The sequence below is a fragment of the Octopus bimaculoides genome, chromosome 22, assembly GCF_046866305.1.
Source record: "Octopus bimaculoides isolate indiv1 chromosome 22, ASM4686630v1, whole genome shotgun sequence".
In the NCBI taxonomy this organism is placed as follows: domain Eukaryota; kingdom Metazoa; phylum Mollusca; class Cephalopoda; order Octopoda; family Octopodidae; genus Octopus; species Octopus bimaculoides.
The window spans coordinates 31,909,801-31,931,098 of NC_142949.1; the positions used below are offsets into that span (position 1 = coordinate 31,909,801).

The following is a 21,298-nucleotide window of genomic DNA, read 5'->3' on the forward strand; positions in this document are numbered from 1 at the left end:
GAGGCTATAGTAGAAGACACTTGCCCAAGGTGCCACGTAGTGGGACTGAACCCGGAACCATGTGGTTGGTAAGCAAGCTACTTACCACACAGCCACTCCTACGCCTATATATAAATATATATATATATATATATATATATATATATATATATATGTATACACACATATATATAAATATATATATATATATATATATATATATATATATATATATATATATAAATATGTATACACACATATATATATAAATATATATATATATATATATATATATATATATATATATATATATATATATATATATATATATATATATATATATAAATATGTATACACACATATATATAAATATATATATATATATATATATATATATATATATATATATATATATATATATATATATATATATATATATATAAATATATATATATATAAATATATATATATATATATATATATATATATATATATATATATATATATATATATATATATATATTTCTATTTCAAGATCTTTATACTTGCTCAGTTTTGGTAGGTCTTGACAGATACATTTATGTAGATTGGGACAGACATATCAATAAAAATTATTATTATTATTATTATCATTATTATTATTATTGTCTCTTCTATACCCTCCTTTTTTTCTCTTCCTCCATCCACCGTTAAACATCACCAATATGCAACTAGATTTGAGTCACACATTTACTCACTGTTACCCAACCCCGCTGACCTTGTGTGCCAAAATTTGAAATCAATATCTTTTTTTTAAATATCAACAAATCAACAATTACAACATACTTTTTCTTTTTTTGTCTTTTCCATTTATTTCAAAAGTTTACAAAATTCGATTGTATAACATGTCCGTCATCACCACCATCATCGGCGTAAAGTCTACAGCAATCAACGACCAGACGTTAATTATAAATGCTCTCCAGGTGCCAGGACTGTGTAAGCTGTCTCCATGCCACCGATGATATGTTCATTTACATGGCAGTGTAATATCCACTTGCCCGGATTTTCAGCTTTTATTTCCACCGTTTTCGCAGTGTCTGCAGAAACCTCGAGAACATCACCTTTATGCATTCCATCGAAGCGTTGCAGGTAAGTCTGGCCGTGGAAGTGTGCCGTGTGAACATCTTTATCGCCACCGTGGGACATTATATACCAGGCGATACGTTCGTGGATTTTCATAACCAGTCCTCGATTGTTACCATAGATTCTACCGTTGATTGTGAACATTAAGTTACCTAGACAGGATAAAAAAACAAACACATAAAGAACGTTGTTGACGTCATAAGATTCGGTAAAATTTCATGGGAGCGTACAATGATATCTATGTATAATATATATATTTCTTCAGCCTTAAGACGTCTTGAAGTGTTTAGTCACTAAGCCCAGTGGTTCTCAATAGGAGCCCACATGTCCCCATGGGTACCATATAAAAATTTTGGGTCCACACAAGCAAAACAATAAATTGGGCGTCCACGGAAGTGTTCTGGAGGTTAATGAAAAAACTTTACTTTAGATGTTTTTAGTGTAAAAAAACAACTAGGTTTCTTTCACTAAAACATGTATATACACACACACACATACACACACACACACACACACACACACACACACACACACACACACACACACACACACACACACACACACATATATATATATATATATATATATATATCTCCGTACATACATACATACATACATACATACATACATATATATATATATATATATATGTGTGTGTGTGTGTGTGTGTGTGTGTGTGTGTGTGTGTGTGTGTGTGTATGTATATACTCTATACTCTATTTTGTATATATTTATTTGAGTGTGTGTTTGTGTTTGTGTTTGTCCTCCACCTCCGTCTGACAACTGCTGATGGTTGGTTTGATAGAATAAGTACCAATCTTAAAACTGAACACTGAGGTCGATTTGTTCACAGAAACCCTTCAAGACAACGCTCCAGCATGGTCGCTATCAAAGGACTAATGTAAAAGATAAGACAACAAAAATACGAATGTAAATGACTTACTTTGATAAAATTCAGGATCTGCTAGAAGAGTTGCATTATCTCGTACATTCGTATGTGCAGCTATGTTCTCTGACAAATACCAACTTTGGTTTTCGTCAATTATGATAAACAAGAGCGCAAACTCTCTATCGACGTCATTTCTTCTGTCCGAGTGATCCAGATATCCTTTTCTACAAACAACAAGCGGGCCAATTAAACCAGCATAAGGATCTCTGATAGGTTCTGAAGAGGAATAATAAATCCATGGAATACAGTTGCTTTGACCAGCGCCAGGACCAGACGATTTTGTTACCTGCCACGTGTAAATGAACGTGTCTCCAGGTGCGACTTGCCCACTTTTTTTGTTAGGATATCCATCAAGATAAATTTGTCCTTCGTTTTGCTTGGTGTAACGAACCCCTTGTGGATGGATTGAGTAAGGTCTGGATGCTTTGTTTTTGAAAACGATTTTGATAGTGTCCCCGATTTCTCCTTTGATCATAGGACCCAAAAGATCTAAATGAATGTCACGTTCGCCTCTGTGAACCATCTTCGTGAAGGTTTCGTCCGTGAATTCTCTATAAACAGCTTTTTTATAAACGCTTCCGATGTAGTTTCCTGTTTTCCTCACATACACGTAGCCTTCCCTTTAAAAAAGAAATATATATAATTAATCAACACATCAGTCAATTAAATTTAAAAAAATATTCATCAACGTGGTGATGATGATGATGACGATGATGATGGTAAAGTTTCTGATAGAATGGTTAATAATGAGTTTTAAGTTATAATCATTTGTGAGTGTGTGTGTGTGTGTGTGTGTGCTTTACATGACATTATTATCATTGTAGCTGTACAATTAATCTAACAAACATCTAAAAGAAACAAAAATTAATTAAATAAACAAAAATTACGAATCGGGGTCAGTGATTTCCTCTCCTGTGATGATCCCTCGTTTCAAAGGGGCGTACTCCCACTGGACTTCCACAGCCGCAATATAATAGTAACGCGTCGTGGCATGGTTAGGGAACCAATGAAAGTCACTCATCTGCAGAAGATGATGATGATGATGCTTGTACCCGCAATCTTTGACATTGTACAGCAACTGCATTCCGGTTTGGTAATGTATACCCGTACGGCAGACAATCGCCCATTTCCCTAAAATAATAATGATGATAACAATAATAATAATAATAATAATAATAATAATAATAATAATAATAATAATAATAATAATAATAATAATAATAATGATAATAATTATAATTATAATAAAATCAAAAATAATAAAAAAATATTCAGACAAATACATAACAAAAACACCAGGACTTACAAATATATATAACATACAGAAAATTGCACTACTGGGCACTGCACACATCCTACGCAAAACACTTTCAATACAGTAACCATAAGAGCATCACAGCAAACCACAGCACATACCCAAGGCACACAGAGCTGCGCTCGGTAGTGAAGTGAAAGCACGTTATAAAAATAAAATTACTGAACAATAATAATAATAATAATAATAATAATAATAATAATAATAATAATAATAATAAACACGTAAATTAATGACAATGAACAAAGAACTACACCCCGAGAGCGATGGGGCGCATTACATTACGATACACGGTGAATGGTTTCGATGTAAAATGATAGCGGATTCCGAATGCCGAGCTTACAGTGAGTACTGCTTAATTCTCTGAATCAAAATTTTACACTATCTGTTCTATATACATACAAATTTACATGCGTACATATAAACCTACATACACACACACACACACACACAAACACACAAACACACACACACACTCACACAGATACATACATACATACATGCATACATACACACGCTCGCACAGAGACATATATATATGTATATATTTATGTATACATATGCACACTCACGCACGAACACGCACACGCACGCGTACACACACATTCACATACATGCACACAAGAGCTCTAACATACACACACACACAGACTGGCTGAAGAATACGAGCAATTAGGACCTACCTGGATTATCGATATCCATGATGACTGAGTCGGACAAAGCTGGAGAAAGTTCCTCAGCATCGCTGTTCATTCTATGCTTATGGAATGTGTGACCATGGAAATATATCGTATGCACATCAAATTCATTGCCAACGTTAAACAAATGCCACATAACTCGGTCCCCGACGCACATGTCCAACCCAGGCAGATTAGCATAACCATATCCATTGACGACTTCACATATGTAAGGAAAATACAGGCAGCAAGATGAGAATAGATGAGATAAAGATATGTAGTTTATGATATCATGAGAACGATATGACAAAATACAGCGCTAGCAGGGGCTACAAGCACTTACTGCCCTCCAGTAGCTGACAGGAACGCGAGACCGGCAGGTTTCGAGCTGGTTGGCTCACGTCAGCCGCGTACACCTGCGCATTGGAGCGATAGACAAAATCCGTCTCTGCCAGCGATATATTGTGAACAAAGTGACCATCGGTCACTGGTCTGCAACTTATTTTATTTAGTTTACTGTGATGTATTTAATGCTGTGAATGATCTCTTGTATAAAATATTTCCGAAATATCGCGAGCTGCGATTAACACTTCTTTAGTATTAGTTTCAGATAGTGGCACAAGACCAGCAATTTTGGAGTAAGGGATTAAGTCGATTACATCGACCCCAGAGATCAAATAATACTTATTTCATAGACTCCGGAAGGCAGAAAATGCAAAGTTGACATTGGTGAGATTTGAAGCCAGAACTGACGAAATACCGCTAAGCATTATACCGGACGTGCTAACGATTGGGCCAGCTCACCACCTTAAATACTTATATAATATTAGATAAGATATAAAATGATTTGAGATATATATATATGAAATGTTATATCATGTGAGATTAAGTGTGATATCATTCATAAAATTCGATTGATGATAAGTTATAATAATATGTGATTAGGTCGGATAAAACGTCTGGAAATTTTCCGATAACCTTTATTGTAAGAGATGCTTTGATAATCTTCAATTCTAGATATACTACAGTACGAAGCCAAACAACATATGATTCATTTCAATTATTTTCTCTATAAATATTAAGTCTGGTGAATTGATATATTTTTCAATTGTTTGATGTAATGGAGAATATTCTCACCGTGTAATAAATTCGATCGAATAAAATCTTCTTCCATTCGATCTAGTGTACTCTTGTCTCGTACGTAGGTGGCTATGTTGTCCTCCAAGTACCACGACACATTCTCGTCCACCACAGAGAATAACAGTACGAATTCTTTGTCGACGTTTACCTTCAGAAGAAGAAATGTTAAACAAGAAATTAGTAAAAATCATATATTTGCCCGTTAAACACACCCATTATATACTTGGTCTTCACTTCAGCCTTATTATTATTATTATATCTTATTATTGTTATTATTATTAAGGCGGCGAGCTGGCAGAATCGTTAGCACGCCGGGCGAAGTGCTTAGCAGTATTTTGCCGGCCGTTACGTTCTGAGTTCAAATTCCGCCGGAATCGACTTTGCCTTTCATTTTTTGGGGTCGATTAAATAAGTAACAGTTATGCACTTGTGTCGGTCTAATCGGATTAATGCCTTTGTCTGTCCTTGTTTGTCCCCTCTATGTTTAGCCGCCTGTGGGCAATAAATAAATACATTATCATCATCATCATCATCATTTGGCTCATTCTTATTTATTGATATCAATGAAGGTAGTGTACTGGCAGAAACGGTAGCATTTCAGACTAAATTTCGCAACGTGCTCAACGACGTATCTTTACGTCATGAGTTCAAATAACACGTGGATCAACTTCACATTTCTTCTTAATTCAATTTAAAATGCTGACGTCTACCTGATCGAAATATAATAACGAAAATTTTAAACAGAAAATAAATGATAGATGACAACAAAGTTATATGATTCTTCAGTGGCTCGAATAAGTGCCAAACGCCCACCCACCACCACCACCACCATCACAAACAGCAACAGTAATAAGGTCATCACCGTCGTAACATACTCATACAAATATTCCATCTCAAATTATAATGTAAATTTTAGTTTTCCCAGGTGAATGAATGATGACTTCTGACGAAACTAAATTAATTCAGTGGGTTTATATTAGTCTGAGTAATTGTATAATTATATTAAAGGCATGTGAACAGAGGCAGACACATTAGTAGAATAAATAAGGGCAAAGTAGGTCGTACAGAGACAGTATTTTAACGACCAAATGGAGATGTGTTTTGTGTATAGAGATTGTTGTTGTTGGCACTCCGTTGGTTACGACGACGAGGGTTCCAGTTGATCCGATCAACGGAACAGCCTGCTCGTGAAATTAACGTGCAAGTGGCTGAGCACTCCACAGACACGTGTACCTCTTAACGTAGTTCTCGGGGAGATTCAGCGTGACACAGAGTGTGACAAGGCTGACCCTTTGAATTACAGGCACAACAGAAACAGGAAGTAAGAGTGAGAGAAAGTTGTGGTGGAAAAGTACAGCAGGGTTCGCCACCAACCCCTGCCGGAGCCTAGTGGAGCTTTAGGTGTTTTCGCTCAATAAACACACACAACGCCCGGTCTGGGAATCGAAACCGCGATCCTATGACCGCGAGTCCGCTGCCGTAACCACTGGGCCATTGCAACTCCACGTGTATAGAGATAACATAGAAAAGACGGTAGCAACAGAGAATTTATAGTAAGACGGGATATATGCAGCTGAACAAATATGCCATAAAAAATACATTCGTTTTAAAGGAAAAGTTATTTTTCACTGCGGAAACGCAACAGAGATTGGTATATTTGCGTTCAAATCTGTCGGAATATATCGTCGGACGAAATGCTGCTAAGCATTTTGTCCGACATGCTAATGATTCAGCCAGCTCGCCACCCTAATCTTCTGGAACGTATTGGTTTCAAATTTTGGCAGCAATTCTGGAGGAGGGGGTGAGGCAGTCGATTAGATCGACCCCAGTACGCAACTTGTACTTAATTTATCGATCCCGAACGGATGTAAGGCAAAGTCGACCTCGGTGGAATTTGAACTCAGAACGTAACGGCAGACGAAATACCGCTAAGCATTTCGCCCGGCGTGCTAACGATTCTGCCAGCTCACCGGCTTTCAGCTTAGAATATTCTTTTCTACTCTAAGAACAAGGCCCGAAATTTTGGGGGAATGGGGGCAGTCGATTAGATCGATCCCAGTACGCAACTGGTACTTAATTTATCGACCCCGAACGGATGAAAGGCAAAGTTGACCTCGGCGGAATTTGAACTCAGAACGTAAAGACAGACGAAATACCGCTAAGCATTTCGCCCGGCGTGCTAACGTCTCTGCCAGCTCGCCGCCTTTGAACTTAGAATATTAAGAACCGGAAGAAATGCCGCAAAGCATGTGCTAATGGTTCGGCAATCTTGCTGCCATTTTTTCGTGATTGGGAAAGTGAAAAAAAAATCCCCAAAAAATGAATAAATAAATTACTAGATTCTGAAGTGTAGAAATTAATTCTTTTTTACAATTATACTTACCATATTGTGGAAAGACGTGGCCCCTTTTTTGCAGATTATTATTGGTCCTACGAGCCCGGAGTTCATATCTCTCAAGAAATTCACTCCTGACTGATAAGGAAAAACCTTACATGAAGGGTCACGTGTTCCTAGGAAAGGTGCTTCAAAAACGTAGAGTTGTGTTTTCCCAGGTTGTGTCAGCAAACCGTTTACTTCTGTAAATAAACAATGAGTTTTTACAGTTGAAAAGCAGTCAAGTCCACAGCTGTTAGTGCTTACACAATCCTAAGTAATGACAGCGTTACATAAGTACCTCACTTGTAAATATTGTCAACGGTGTTATTATTAGCTCATTATATGTCAAATTTATAAATAAAACAACTGTTCCTGTGGCAATACTAATTAACATTTTAACGAATTACCATCACCATCACAATCTTCTCCAGTTTGTCTATAGACTAGATTCCTAAACAAACACAACGTCTGAAGTCTAGAGAATGAGCGATATAGAAGTTCAGTTGTGCGACAGCGCTCAACTCGTACAGATTATTATAAATCCAAAGTATGAAAGACGAAATCGAACTCGGGGCTGGGATTAACCCGATACCATGCAGATTATTCTGTGCGTCTTTATTCACATTGTTTTGATTTAATCATGGGCATTAATTTGTAGCTTTTGGGATTTCGATGATGTGATTATTTATTTTTAGAAAGAAAAAATGGATTACCTTCACTATCAAAATGTTTCTGATGATGGTCCTTTGTGCGATAGAATGATCCTTCTGAATCTTTGCTATAAAGGGTGCCGTGGGGCACGAATGAATAGGGGCGCGAAGCCATATTTTTCAGGTACACCTCAACCCTCTCACCTTCGTTTACTCTAATGACGGGACCCAAGAATCCAAGATGGGTTTCCTTCCTATCTCGAGTTACTTTGGTCTTGTACGTACGATCAGCGTATTCAAAGTAAAGCGCTTTCTTGTAGCGCCGACCGATTCTGTTAGGTTTCGCAGCGTAGACTTGAGAGGCAATACTAGAAAGTGTGATACGTTAAAACGGAATGGATTACAAATACGAATGACATTACCAAGCACACACACACACACATTCATTCACATACACACACATGCATATATATATATATATATATATATATATATATATAAACAAATAATAAATGAGTATATGCATATATACGTACAGGTATGTGCATACCGACATCCACCTGTATGTATAGGTGCATATCTGGGTACAGGACATTGCAAACAAACGTAGACGAGAACACACGAGCCACATAGAGAACATTCTCCTTCATCAGCCACCCACGTTTTAACACCGGCGTTTCGACGAGCTTGGGCAGGACGCATCGTTAAAACGGCTCGCAGATTAAATTTGTATACGCAAATTAAATCTAGCCATGGAGGAATGTAATGGCGGACAAAAAACAAGACAGGAAAACAAACAGAAAAGGCTTTACGGCCAGACGAGAAAAATTATGTGTGTATGAACGCGATGTATATATATATATATATATATATATATATATATATATATATATATATATATATATATATATATATATATATACATATATATGTACACAGATAGATAGATAGATAGATAGATAGATAGATAGATAGATAGATAGATAGATAGATAGATAGACAGATAGATAGATATATGACCATCTATAGGTTTGCGTCTTTGTATGTATTGAGCATATGTCTATCCACATCCATCCACACATATGTAAAAACACACCCCACAACACACACACAGACACACACGCACCCATACACAAATACACACATACCTACTCCTCTCCACATACACACTCCATACTGATAGCAACCATCACCACCACTGCTACACCCCCAAACACATCCAAATCTCCTCAGACTGGCACACATATTTTCAAATCTCAAGAATTTAATATCGATGATCGATCATATTGTCATATTAAAACAATAAATTGATCTTTTTCTTTAATACATACATACATACATATGTATATATATATATATATATATATATATATATATATATATATATATATATATATATATATATATATATATATATATATATATATATATATATATATATATTCTTTTGAGTCTTGACATTGAATTTTAAGAAGCAGGAAATAGTCTTAAAGTAATTTTTTTAAAAATAATTCTCCCTCATCAATTGTCTTTGACAATATTTCCCCTCTTACTCTATATATATGCGTGTGTGTGCGTGTGTTTGTATGTGTGTGTGTGTATGCACGCGTGTGCAAGTAAATAGACTGTTAGATATATAGATATATGTATATATATACATATACCTTTGTGTGTACGCATGTATGTAAGTGCAAATATATATGTATATATATATATATATATATATATATATATATATATATATATATATATATATATATATATGCATATATATATATATATATGTATACATATATATATATCCATATATATGTGCATATATATATATATATATATATATATATATATATATATATATATATATATATATATGCATGTATATATATCCATATATATGTGTGTGTATATATATATATATATATATATATATCGCTTATTTTACGTTGTTGCTGTTTTTGTTTTTCTTCTTGTTCATACCTGTTGATTATATTTCTTTCATCTTTATACAATGCATTTTTTTTTTATCGTTTTTGATATATATTTTTTTTTTATATATAATTCCTTTGTATATTTATTTTCTCTTTATCCAGTTCTGGCAGCAAGCAGGCTTCCGGATCTTTGTCGGTCTTTATTTTGATTGCCACTGTCTCTTTGATACCGTTATATACATACATACATTTATATATATATATATATATATATATATATATATATATATATATATATATATATATATATATATACATAAATATATGTGTGCATGTGTGTGTGTGTGTGGTTGTGTGAGCCTGCTTTAATATCGTTCTCTCTGTCTTTCTTTTTTTCTTTCCTTCTTTCTTTCTCTGTATCTCATAAGTGTATATATATATATATATATATATATATATATATAAATATATATATATATATATATATATATATATATATATATGTATGTATATATATATATATATATATGTCTATAAAAAGTCAAAACTTACTTGCAAATGGACGCGTAGTGTTCGATGATATAATAATACAAAGAATATGTATGCATGTATACCCACATATATGTACATACTTACATCTACACATGTGTGTATATACATACATATATACATAGTGTATGTATATATACAGGCATACGTATACACACACACACACACACACGCATACCACATACACACACCTCACTCATACACACAGAGACACAAATATATTCACCACCTAGGAGCAATCAACTTGTCCCACCTCAACCCTCTTACCTTCAATTCTTTTCACATTCGAACATATTTCACCCCTCCCCCTCTCTCTTTTTAACTATTCTCCGCCTGCTCCTCTCTCACTTATCTTCTTTTCTCCCCCCCCCCACCACTACCACACCTCCTTATCCGAGCAGAATCTGATAGCTTCATGATAGGATAACAAAATCGATTGCTGGTTTAATCTATTAAATTGAATACCAGTCATGCGCTGGGACATATATAATCAGTCGACAGCACAACGAGTAGTAGCAGTAGTAGTAGTAGTAGTTGGAAAAAAATCAAAATTAAATATAACCGTAAATAAAATAAAACAAAAAGTATTATTGAGAAATTACAGAAATTTTATCAGTATTGTTATCGACCTGTGTCTAAAAGATATCTGATATTGAATGATATTATCAGTGATCAGGAAACTATATAATACATATTGATAAAGGTTTTCAGTTTATTTGTTTAAAGTAGTTTATTTAACTTGCATTACAGACGTCATGCTAACATGTGCCCTTTGTATATGCGTGTATGTGTGCATGTGTATGTGCGTGTGTGTGTGTGTGTGTGTGCGTGCGTATAATGTGTGTGTGTATATATATATATATATATATATATATATATATATACACACATATATATATACACATATTCGGTAATTATAAACCTAATTATAATCAGGGGTCGGCTAATTGCTTCGCCACGCACCGAAGTTAGAAATAGGAATTAAAATGCCTTTTCTACTACCATAAAAATGTCTCAGACAGTAATCGATTGATTAATTAATTAATTAATTTTACCCCTGTTTTCCTATGTGTTCATTCTGTTGTCCGTAAAAAAAATCCGTTTTTTGTGCTTTGTTTATGTTCCCGTTCCTTTTTTGTACACGTTTTTTTTTTACGTCCTGTACTCGGATATGCATCTATATATATACATGTAGATGTAGGTATGTACATATATGTATATATGCATATGCTCACATATCATTTGTATTATCATATATGTATATAAATACGCGCATACACACACATACATATATGTGTGTGAGCCTTTATACATGGTTAGGTCGGTAGGTAGATAGACTTATAGCAGACAAACAACAGAGGGACTGTCAAGCAGACAAATAGATAGACAGACAGATAGATAGATAGATAGATAGATAGATAGATAGATAGATAGATAGATAGATAGATAGATAGATAGATAGATAGATAGATAGATCTAACTAGTAACCCAGGCAAAAATAAAGAGAAACAGAAGCTAAAACAACAAGACTGTTCAATTTCTCACGAACCTTCCATTACGATCCAGTCGACCTCCAAGAAAGAGATCCATTCCAGAGGGGGCGTAATCCCATACAACTTCCTCGACAGACAGGAAGTAAGTCCGACTAACTGGTGAATGGCTGGTTACACTGTCGTGTAGCCAGTTAGACTCACATTTTTGACTGTTCAAATAGGCTAACATTCCACCTAGAAAAAAAGTATAGATGACCAGATGTAGAAATATATAAGCCATCAGCAATACTACAGCAAAAACAAGGATAAAGTAAGCGGCGATATATATATATATATATATATATATATATATATATATATATATATATATATATATATATATATATATGTGTGTATGTATGTGTGTGTGTGTGTGTGTGTGTGTGTGTGTGCGCGTGCGCGTGTATATATATATATATATAAGCAATGTTAATTCTCTAAACGAGGTATTAACAGTAACTGCACGATAAAGTGAAGTATATTGCCACTTAAATGTGGCTGACCCCTAGGGGTGGATGTTACTGTTGCTTTTAGCCCCAGGAGGGCATCTCCTCCAGCTGGCTTATCGACACACTTCTGTGTCCTGTTTGTTTTGCCAAGGGAAGTTATCCCTCTCATCGTGATCTGTAGCACGAACGGACTCGAGTTTCAGGGTTATTTCCCTTCGTCAGCGTCCGATAGCCACCGATCTGCGATTCCGCCCCGTGTTGGTATGTACAAACTGATAATAAATCGATTTGTTTAAAGTAGTTTATTTAACTTGCATTACAGACGTCATGCTAACATGTGCCCTTTGTATATGCGTGTATGTGTGCATGTGTATGTGCGTGTGTGTGTGTGTGTGTGTGCGTGCGTATAATGTGTGTGTGTGTATATATATATATATATATATATATATATATATATATATATATATATATATATATATACACATATATATATACACATATTCGGTAATGATTTCAAAGGAATAAAAAGCAAAGACGACCTCGGTGGAATTTGAACTCAAAACAACATTAAAATCTATGATTACATTGTTACTAACTGTGCATATGACGATTTACATATGTACATAAAATATAAACGTAAAAATAATTATGACTCATTTAAGTATTTATTTTGAACAAAATGCAACTGCTTACTTGTGAAATGATGTGCAATTTGACAGCTAATGAGCCATGATCCTGGGTGTTGAGAAACACGCATAGCTGATGTTTTAAACACGGCTGGTGCCACTCGGATGGTGTCTACTCTATTGTACAAAGAACAATGCATTAATAAATTAAATGAATTCATTAAGAGGAAGAACAAAAATATATATTTTTTTTCTTGTAAGTATTTGTCTCGTTAGTCGAAACTTTGAGGGTTGAATGATAAAGAAATACCATTAAGGTTAACTTCGACTGTTATCGTTTCGAGGTCGATAAAATAAAGCAAAAGTCATGTACTGGATTCGATGTAATAGTTTATCCTTTTTCTGCTAATTTCACGTCTTGTGCCTATAGTAGAAAAGATTGTGATTGTTGTTGTTGTTAAGGCAGCGAACTGGCAGACTCCTTAGCACGCTGGACAAAATACTTAGCGGCATTTCGTCCGTCTTTGCGTTCTGAGTTCAAATTCCACCGACGTCAGCTCTGCCTTTCATCCATTCCAGGTCGATAAAATAAGTATTAGTCGAACCCTGAGGTCGATGTAATTGTCTATCCCCGCCCCACAAAACTTCAGGCCTAGAGCCCAGCGTGGAACAGGCAGGGGCGTCAGGGAGTCGGATAAAATGCTTTGCGGTATTTCTTCCGCTCTTAACGCTCTGAATACAAGTCGACGCTGCCTTTCATCCTTCGTGGTCAAGGAAATTTGTGCTATTTTGTGCCAAAAGAAAAAAAAATTGTCTGCTGTATCTCAAATCGATTGTTTCTTATCCTTCACCCGGCGGACTAATGGTTGCATTGCAGCGGTACCGGAGAAAAGAGTGTTTACTGGAACTAGAAAAAAAGATATGTAGAAGTAATACACAAAAAAAACCCATCAAAATTAAATTATATAAAGGAAACCATAAAGAAAATTCATACGTATGTTGATCTTTCTGGAAAACCTGTCCCTCAATATGAATCGAATGCAAATCTGAATTACTTCCCATGCCCATGATGTGCCAAGCTATAGTGGTTCCGGTGCAGGTAGAAAAATCGGGTCCGTTGCCAAAGGTATATCCATTAATAGTATATAGTAGATTGGACTGTATAAAATCAGGGTCATGGGATCGATGTTCGGCATAGCAGGACTTTGGATTACCACATTTCTTCAGGTTGTCCCTGAGATACCAGCTTTTGTTCTCGTCAAATAGTTTAGTCAACAACACGAATTCTTGTTTGACATCGAGTCGGTTTCCATTGGCGTCCAGTACACCTGCAACGAGGATTGTCTTATAAGAGATACAAGGTATTATATGCTTTTACATACACACACACATACATACACACACACTCATGTACATACACGGCTCTTTGGAAGCGCTTAGCTAGTTAGAACAGTTCGTTATGGACTGCAACACTGAAATATGACATCCGATGTCTCAAATATATATAGATGCATTCTTAGAACTTTCAAAACGAGAGATCAACAAAACATGATTGTCTTCAGGAGGTCACTTGTCCTAAGCCACTTTGACTATTGCTCCCAGCTATGACCACCAACCAGTGTAAAATTAATTGCTTAATTGCAGAACTTGAGGCAATCCAACAGAGCTACATGAAGAAGGTAGCTTCTATCCAGCATATAAGCTACTGGGAAAGATTCAAGAGATTGAGGCACTATTCTGTAGAGCGTAGGCAGGAAAGATATGCCATAATATATATTTGGAATATTCTAGAGTGACTTGTCCCAAACTTTGGGACAATGCTTGAATAGGGCAACACTGCATAGTGCCTAAGACTCCAACTTTGCCATCAAAATATTGCAATAGCCTGGGCTTTAAAGGCCCACAATCCTTTAATATCCCTCCTAAAGACCTGAGAGACCTACATGGGGTGGACGAAACTAGACCTCTTGCTGTCAAGTGTCCCAAATGTATGGTGATGATGTGATGGCCATGTAGGCGTTACCAGCTATAAAAACGTTGTTGCAGACGATGATACAAATAACTACAACCCCATTGGTGGTGATGTGGAGGTTTCAAAGAAGTGCTACTGTTATCTTTTACCTGCTTTGCATGTAATGAGCGGACCAATAAGTCCGGTGTTTGCATCCCTGGTGGTTAGAACGTGCGAGTGGTAGGCCCAGGCTATACAATTCTCATCATCTCTGGCAGGGGCGAAATTTTCTGTGATATTCCAAGAATACAGATAGTGTTCACCGGGTGGTACCATATCGTCCACTTTTTGCGGCCCAAAAGTTTTGTCCAGATAAAGTGCTCCTGCAGAAAGAAAGGGAATCTGATTACCATTTGAAAACAGGATAATATTTCGTTTTATAAGCGCATATAAACATGTGAGCGTGTGTGTATGCATTAAATAAAAGTTACTAGCAAGTCATTACTCACAAACATTATAATGAATATTTCCTGTAAGAAAAGAAACCGGTGTGAAATTATGTACATTGATATATTTTTGTAATTACGGAATTAGAATTCTTTAAAAAGATATTTTGAAATTATTTGACTATAATAAATTTTGGAACCAAATCTCTTACAAATAACTGGAAAAAGCCTTTTCTTTTTTATTTTTCTAAATATCTAAATATCTAAATTTCTAAATATGTGTGTACGTATATATATATATATATATATATATATATATATATGTATATATAGGTATATATGTGTATATATATATATATATATATATATATATACATGACAGTCTCCATGTGACAAATTCACTTTGCTAGGCATTTGGTCAGTTCGGGACTGTTGTAGAAGACACTTGCAGAAGGTGCCGTGCAGTGGGACTGAAACCGACAGTAATACACGTTATACAAAATACACACACACAAAGGTAGGTGACGAATAGCCACTAGAATATTAAATATACATACATATATGCATACACATGCATACACACATACATATATATGTATTCATATGTATACACATATATATAGTCATATTTATATATATATATATATATATATATATATATATATATATATATATATATATATATATATATATATATATACGTAGATGTAAATCGAACGAAGAGTAGAGAAAGTGGAATTGCTGCTGCCGTACAGAGAGGAATATATAATGTTGGAAATATAATCTACAAGCTAGAATGAACACATTTCTCACTAAAAGCCATAATTATTTCTGTCTTGAACTTTTTGATGTTTAAAAGCCTGTCTAGACATACTTGTTTAGTTTAAGAGGATTTTGCTGTCGAACGAACACACACACACACACACACACACACACACACACACACACACACACACACACACACACACACACACACACACACAGATACACACACAGAAAATCACACACATTTTCTGGCACAATTCTTCTCTCCCTCTCTCTTCTTACTCTCTCTTTCTCTCTTGCTGTCACTTTCTCTCACCCTATCTGATTGTCTGTCTGTCTGTCTGTGTGTCATTTCTCTTTTTTCTTTCTCTCACACACATGCTGGACGTCCTCTCTCTCTCTCTCTCTCTCTCTCTCTCTCCCTCTCTCTCTCTCTTCTTATATATATATATCATTCCTCTCTCGTCACTTCCCTCATCGTACTTTCTTATCGTTTTCTGTTTTTCCTTTCTTTGTTTTCCTTGGTTCGTTTGTCTCTTTCTTCCCTCTTTCTTTCCCTAAGCTCCTGCTCTCCCTCTCTATCTCTCTCTCTCTTCCTCTTTTTCTTCACAACTGTCTCTCTCTCTCTCTCTCTCTCTTTCTCTCTGTCCTCCTCAGTCTATCTCTCTCACTCACTCTTCTCTGTCTCATCACTGACCATTCTATTTTCCTTCGCTCTCTCACTCTCTCTTTCTTTCTCTCTCTCTGTCTCTCACTCTTTCAGTTGTATCACCTTTTTCTATATTTTCACCCACTCTCCCCCCATTCCCTCCCATTCCCTCACTCCCTTTCCGTTTCTCTCTCTCCCTTGTCCATTCTCTCTCTCTCTCTCTCTCTCTCTCTCTCTCTCCCTCCCTCAGTTATTCAGTTTCCTGTCCATCTTTCCCTTTCTTTCTGTCCATTATCAATCTGCTCCTATTGTTAGCGTTGTTTATTGTCGAAGAATCAGCGACGGAAGTTCAAACGGAAATAAAAGCACAGTAACTATTCGAAACGATGATGATGATGATGATGATGATGATGATGATGATGATGACGACGACGATGATGATGATGATGATGATGATGATGATGATGATGACGACGATGATGATGATGATGATGATGATGATGATGATGATGATGATGATGACGACGATGATGATGATGACGACGATGATGATGATGATGATGATGATGATGATATTGACGACGACGACGATGATGATGATGATGATGATGATGATGATGATGATGACGACGATGATGATGACGACGATGATGATGACGACCACGACGACGATGATAGAGATATTGATGATGATGATGATGATGATGATGATGACGCCGATGACGATGACGACGACGACGATTATGATGATAGTGATGATGATGATGGCGATGATGACGACTGTAAACTCTTGTATCGGCCTCACACTAAAGACACGAATATTGTTGTTGCTGGGCGTGAGGTATATGGGGACCACGAAGAGGGCGGTAAGAGCAACATCAAGGTATAGACTGTCGGCAGATGGAGTGTGACTAACGAAAATGGACGGGGCGGGGGTTTTGCTGACGGTTTTCCTACGCTATCGTTTTAGACTTTTCAAGTTATTAATCATGTGTGTGTGTGTGTGTCTGTGTGTGTCTGGGGGTACGTGTGCGTAACTGTACATATAAGAGTGCATCTGTGTGTGCGTGCTAGTATATGCGTATATGTATGTGTGGGCGTGTGTGCGTGCGTGTAAGTGCTAGTGTATCTGAGCGCCATGCGTGTATTTTATATATATATATATATATATATATAATAAATGGAGCAAAACGCATATAAATAAAAGTTCCTTTAATTCCTACACATGTTTCAAAATAAATGAGAGTTACTTCACATAGAACTAAGAGCTGCTGGGATTCCTCATATATTTCTCTTCAGGGAGTTCATAATACAACATATAAAAGCAAGACAAAAACGAAATGATGAGGTAACTTACGAGCAACGATATTATATATATATATATATATATATATATATATATATATATATATATATATATATATATATATATATATATATTCTTTTATTCTTTAAACCTGTTTCAGTCCTTTGACTGCGGCCATGATGGAGCACCGCCTTTGGTCGAGCAAATCGACCCTAGAACTTATTCTTTTTAAGCCTAGTACCTATTTTATCGGTATCTTTTGACGAACCGCTAAGTTACGGGCACGTGAACACACCAGCATCGGTCGTCAAGCGATGTTGGGAGGACAAACGCACACAAACACACACACACAAACACACACACACACACATATTTGTATATACGACAGGCTTCTTTCATTTTCCGTCTACGAAATCCACTCACAAGGTGCCACACAGTGGAACTGAACTCGGAGCCATGTTGTTGGTAAGCAAGCTACATATCATATCACACAGCCACTCCTGCGTCTATAAATATATAAGTATAGACAAAATCGAACACACATACAGAAGGTGAGTGTGTTGTTAGTTTGTGGGTCCGCTACCTTTTAGGCATAAGAGAATATACGCTCAATGCACCTGGTGTTTAAAACACCAGAAAGTAAGTCATTGGCAAGCGAGACAACTCACATCAGATCCTGTTCTCGGAGAAAAAGACATCGATGTTTCGTCATTGTTGTGACTTTTCAATTTCTCGCTTACCTGTGACTTGCTTTCAGGTGTTTTTAACATCAGGCTCATTGTGAATCTATTCTTTTACGCCTATAATACAGCCGACCAACGAACTATCAACGCATACTCTTTCAGTACATGTATTCGATTTTGTTTATATACCTCGAACTTCTTCCAATTCATATTTGAATGTGTCATTCTGCTTGGGATTGGATTTGGTAGACGGAAACAGAAAGAAGCCCGTCGTATGTATAAATAAATATATATATATGCGTGTGTGTTATTTCTTTACTACCCACAAGGGGCTACACACAGAGGGGACAAACAAGGACAGACAAACACGGATTAAGTCGATTATATCGACCTTAGTGCGTAACTGGTACTTATTTAATCGACCCCGAAAGGATGAAAGGCAAAGTCGACCTCGGCGGAATTTGAACTCAGAACGTAGGGGCAAACGAAATACGGCTAAGCATTTCGCCCGGTGTGCTAACGTTTCTGCCAGCTCGCCGCCTGTGTGTGTGTGTGTGTGTGTGTGTACGCGCGCACGTATGTATGTATGTGTATATTTGCGTGTCTGTGTTTGTCCACCCACAATCGCTTGAAACCGATGCTGGTGTGTTTACGTCCTCGTAAATCAGCGGTTCGGCAAAAGACATATCGATAGATTAAGGCTTGCAAAGAATAAGTCCTGCGGTCCATGTGTTCGACTAAAGGCAGTGCTTCAGCATGGCCGCAATCAAATGACTGATCAAGAATAAAAGCATGTGTGTATGTGTGTGTGTGTACATTCTTACCTTCATTCCCTTTGGTGTATCGTATACCGTGGGGGTGGACGGAATAATGGCGTCTGGCTCGGTTCCAGAAGTGAACATAAACAGTATCTCCAAGTTCTCCATGAAGAATCGGTCCCACAATTCCAAGCCAACCTGGTTTGGTTCGTTCCACGGAAAACGTATCATCTGTGTATTCTTTATAAATAGCTTTCATGTAAATGTGCCCTATACGGTTTGTGCCATGTTTTAAAAATATTCCGGCATCCCTGAAATTAAGAGATCAAACAATTAACGTACATCGAACATGCACATGTACTTACACACACGTGCACACACACACTCTCACACGCACACACGCGTGCACATAGGTGCACGTACACATTTATATGTATGTATGCATTTATATATTCATACATGAATATGTACAAGTGCCAACGCACGAAATTCTCGGATCTTGAGTCACTCTATTACTTCTGCTAAATATTAATAAAAGTATATATATAGTCATCTTTTGGGTTAGAGATACATACATACATACATACATACATGCATAAACACACACATACACACACATATATATGCATACGTATATGAGTAAATGAATAGATATATGTATATACTTGTATGTATATTGTGTAAAAGCAATGAGTATAGAATGAACAACACAGTAGAAATAAACTTAAACACATATGGCTTCAGCTTAATGCGCTTGTTAGTTGGAATACAATGTTTGACGTTTCGGACGTTAATCTTTCATCAGAAAATAGAAGCTTGGGACAAGCGTGCGAGAGACAGAGAAACAATGATTAGTAAATTACAAGATAATAATAATAACAGAGTGGGAAAGGCGAGTGCTTAGAAACTAGAATTAATGCTGCTATATAGGAGGGTTTAAAATAAAAGATTTTAAACTCAATATGTTAATGCTATTATTTATGACTTAATGTGCTTCAGTATCCAGTGCCGAATATTGCCACAATTTTAAAGAATCTTATTACATACACAAAACACACACATTTGTGCATATATATATATATATATATATATATATATATATATATATATATATATATATATATACACACACACGCGCATACTTGCGCACGCGTGTGTTTGTCTGTGTTTGTCTGTGTATGTGCGCAAATGAAGGAATTAAAAATCGGAAAGTGTAATAGAAAAGATATTAATTCTAGAACAATGTCCCTTACGATATTTGTTCCGCATCGACTTACAGATACACCTTTGCCATTTTCAATGTCAGTAATGTTTCTGAAACATTAACTGTCTCTCGTTGAAATCCTAATTCCTGACACTACTGCTTCTAGAATCCCGATACAAAATCTAGAAAATTACATATGTCATAGGTAAGCTAAAGATGAGTTTACAAGTTCGAATCATAGAA

General features: G+C 36.0%; 1 protein-coding gene across 1 annotated transcript in view; it reads right to left on the reverse strand.

The window, feature by feature from the left end:
* Positions 1-804: 804 nt before the first annotated feature.
* The window catches only part of LOC106869934 (ferroxidase HEPHL1), a 20,747-nt gene continuing 253 nt past the window's right edge, over positions 805-21,298 (reverse strand). Inside the window, exons 2-13 of the mRNA XM_014915872.3 lie at positions 19,918-20,162; positions 15,415-15,627; positions 14,288-14,621; positions 13,361-13,470; positions 12,236-12,413; positions 8,273-8,577; positions 7,566-7,759; positions 5,180-5,330; positions 4,049-4,261; positions 2,938-3,181; positions 2,045-2,670; positions 805-1,253 (exon numbers count right to left, since the gene is read on the reverse strand). Of these exons, the coding sequence (XP_014771358.2) occupies positions 925-1,253; positions 2,045-2,670; positions 2,938-3,181; positions 4,049-4,261; positions 5,180-5,330; positions 7,566-7,759; positions 8,273-8,577; positions 12,236-12,413; positions 13,361-13,470; positions 14,288-14,621; positions 15,415-15,627; positions 19,918-20,162 (3,142 nt within the window). The 3' untranslated portion in view covers positions 805-924. The remainder of the gene's footprint in view (positions 1,254-2,044; positions 2,671-2,937; positions 3,182-4,048; positions 4,262-5,179; positions 5,331-7,565; positions 7,760-8,272; positions 8,578-12,235; positions 12,414-13,360; positions 13,471-14,287; positions 14,622-15,414; positions 15,628-19,917; positions 20,163-21,298) is intronic.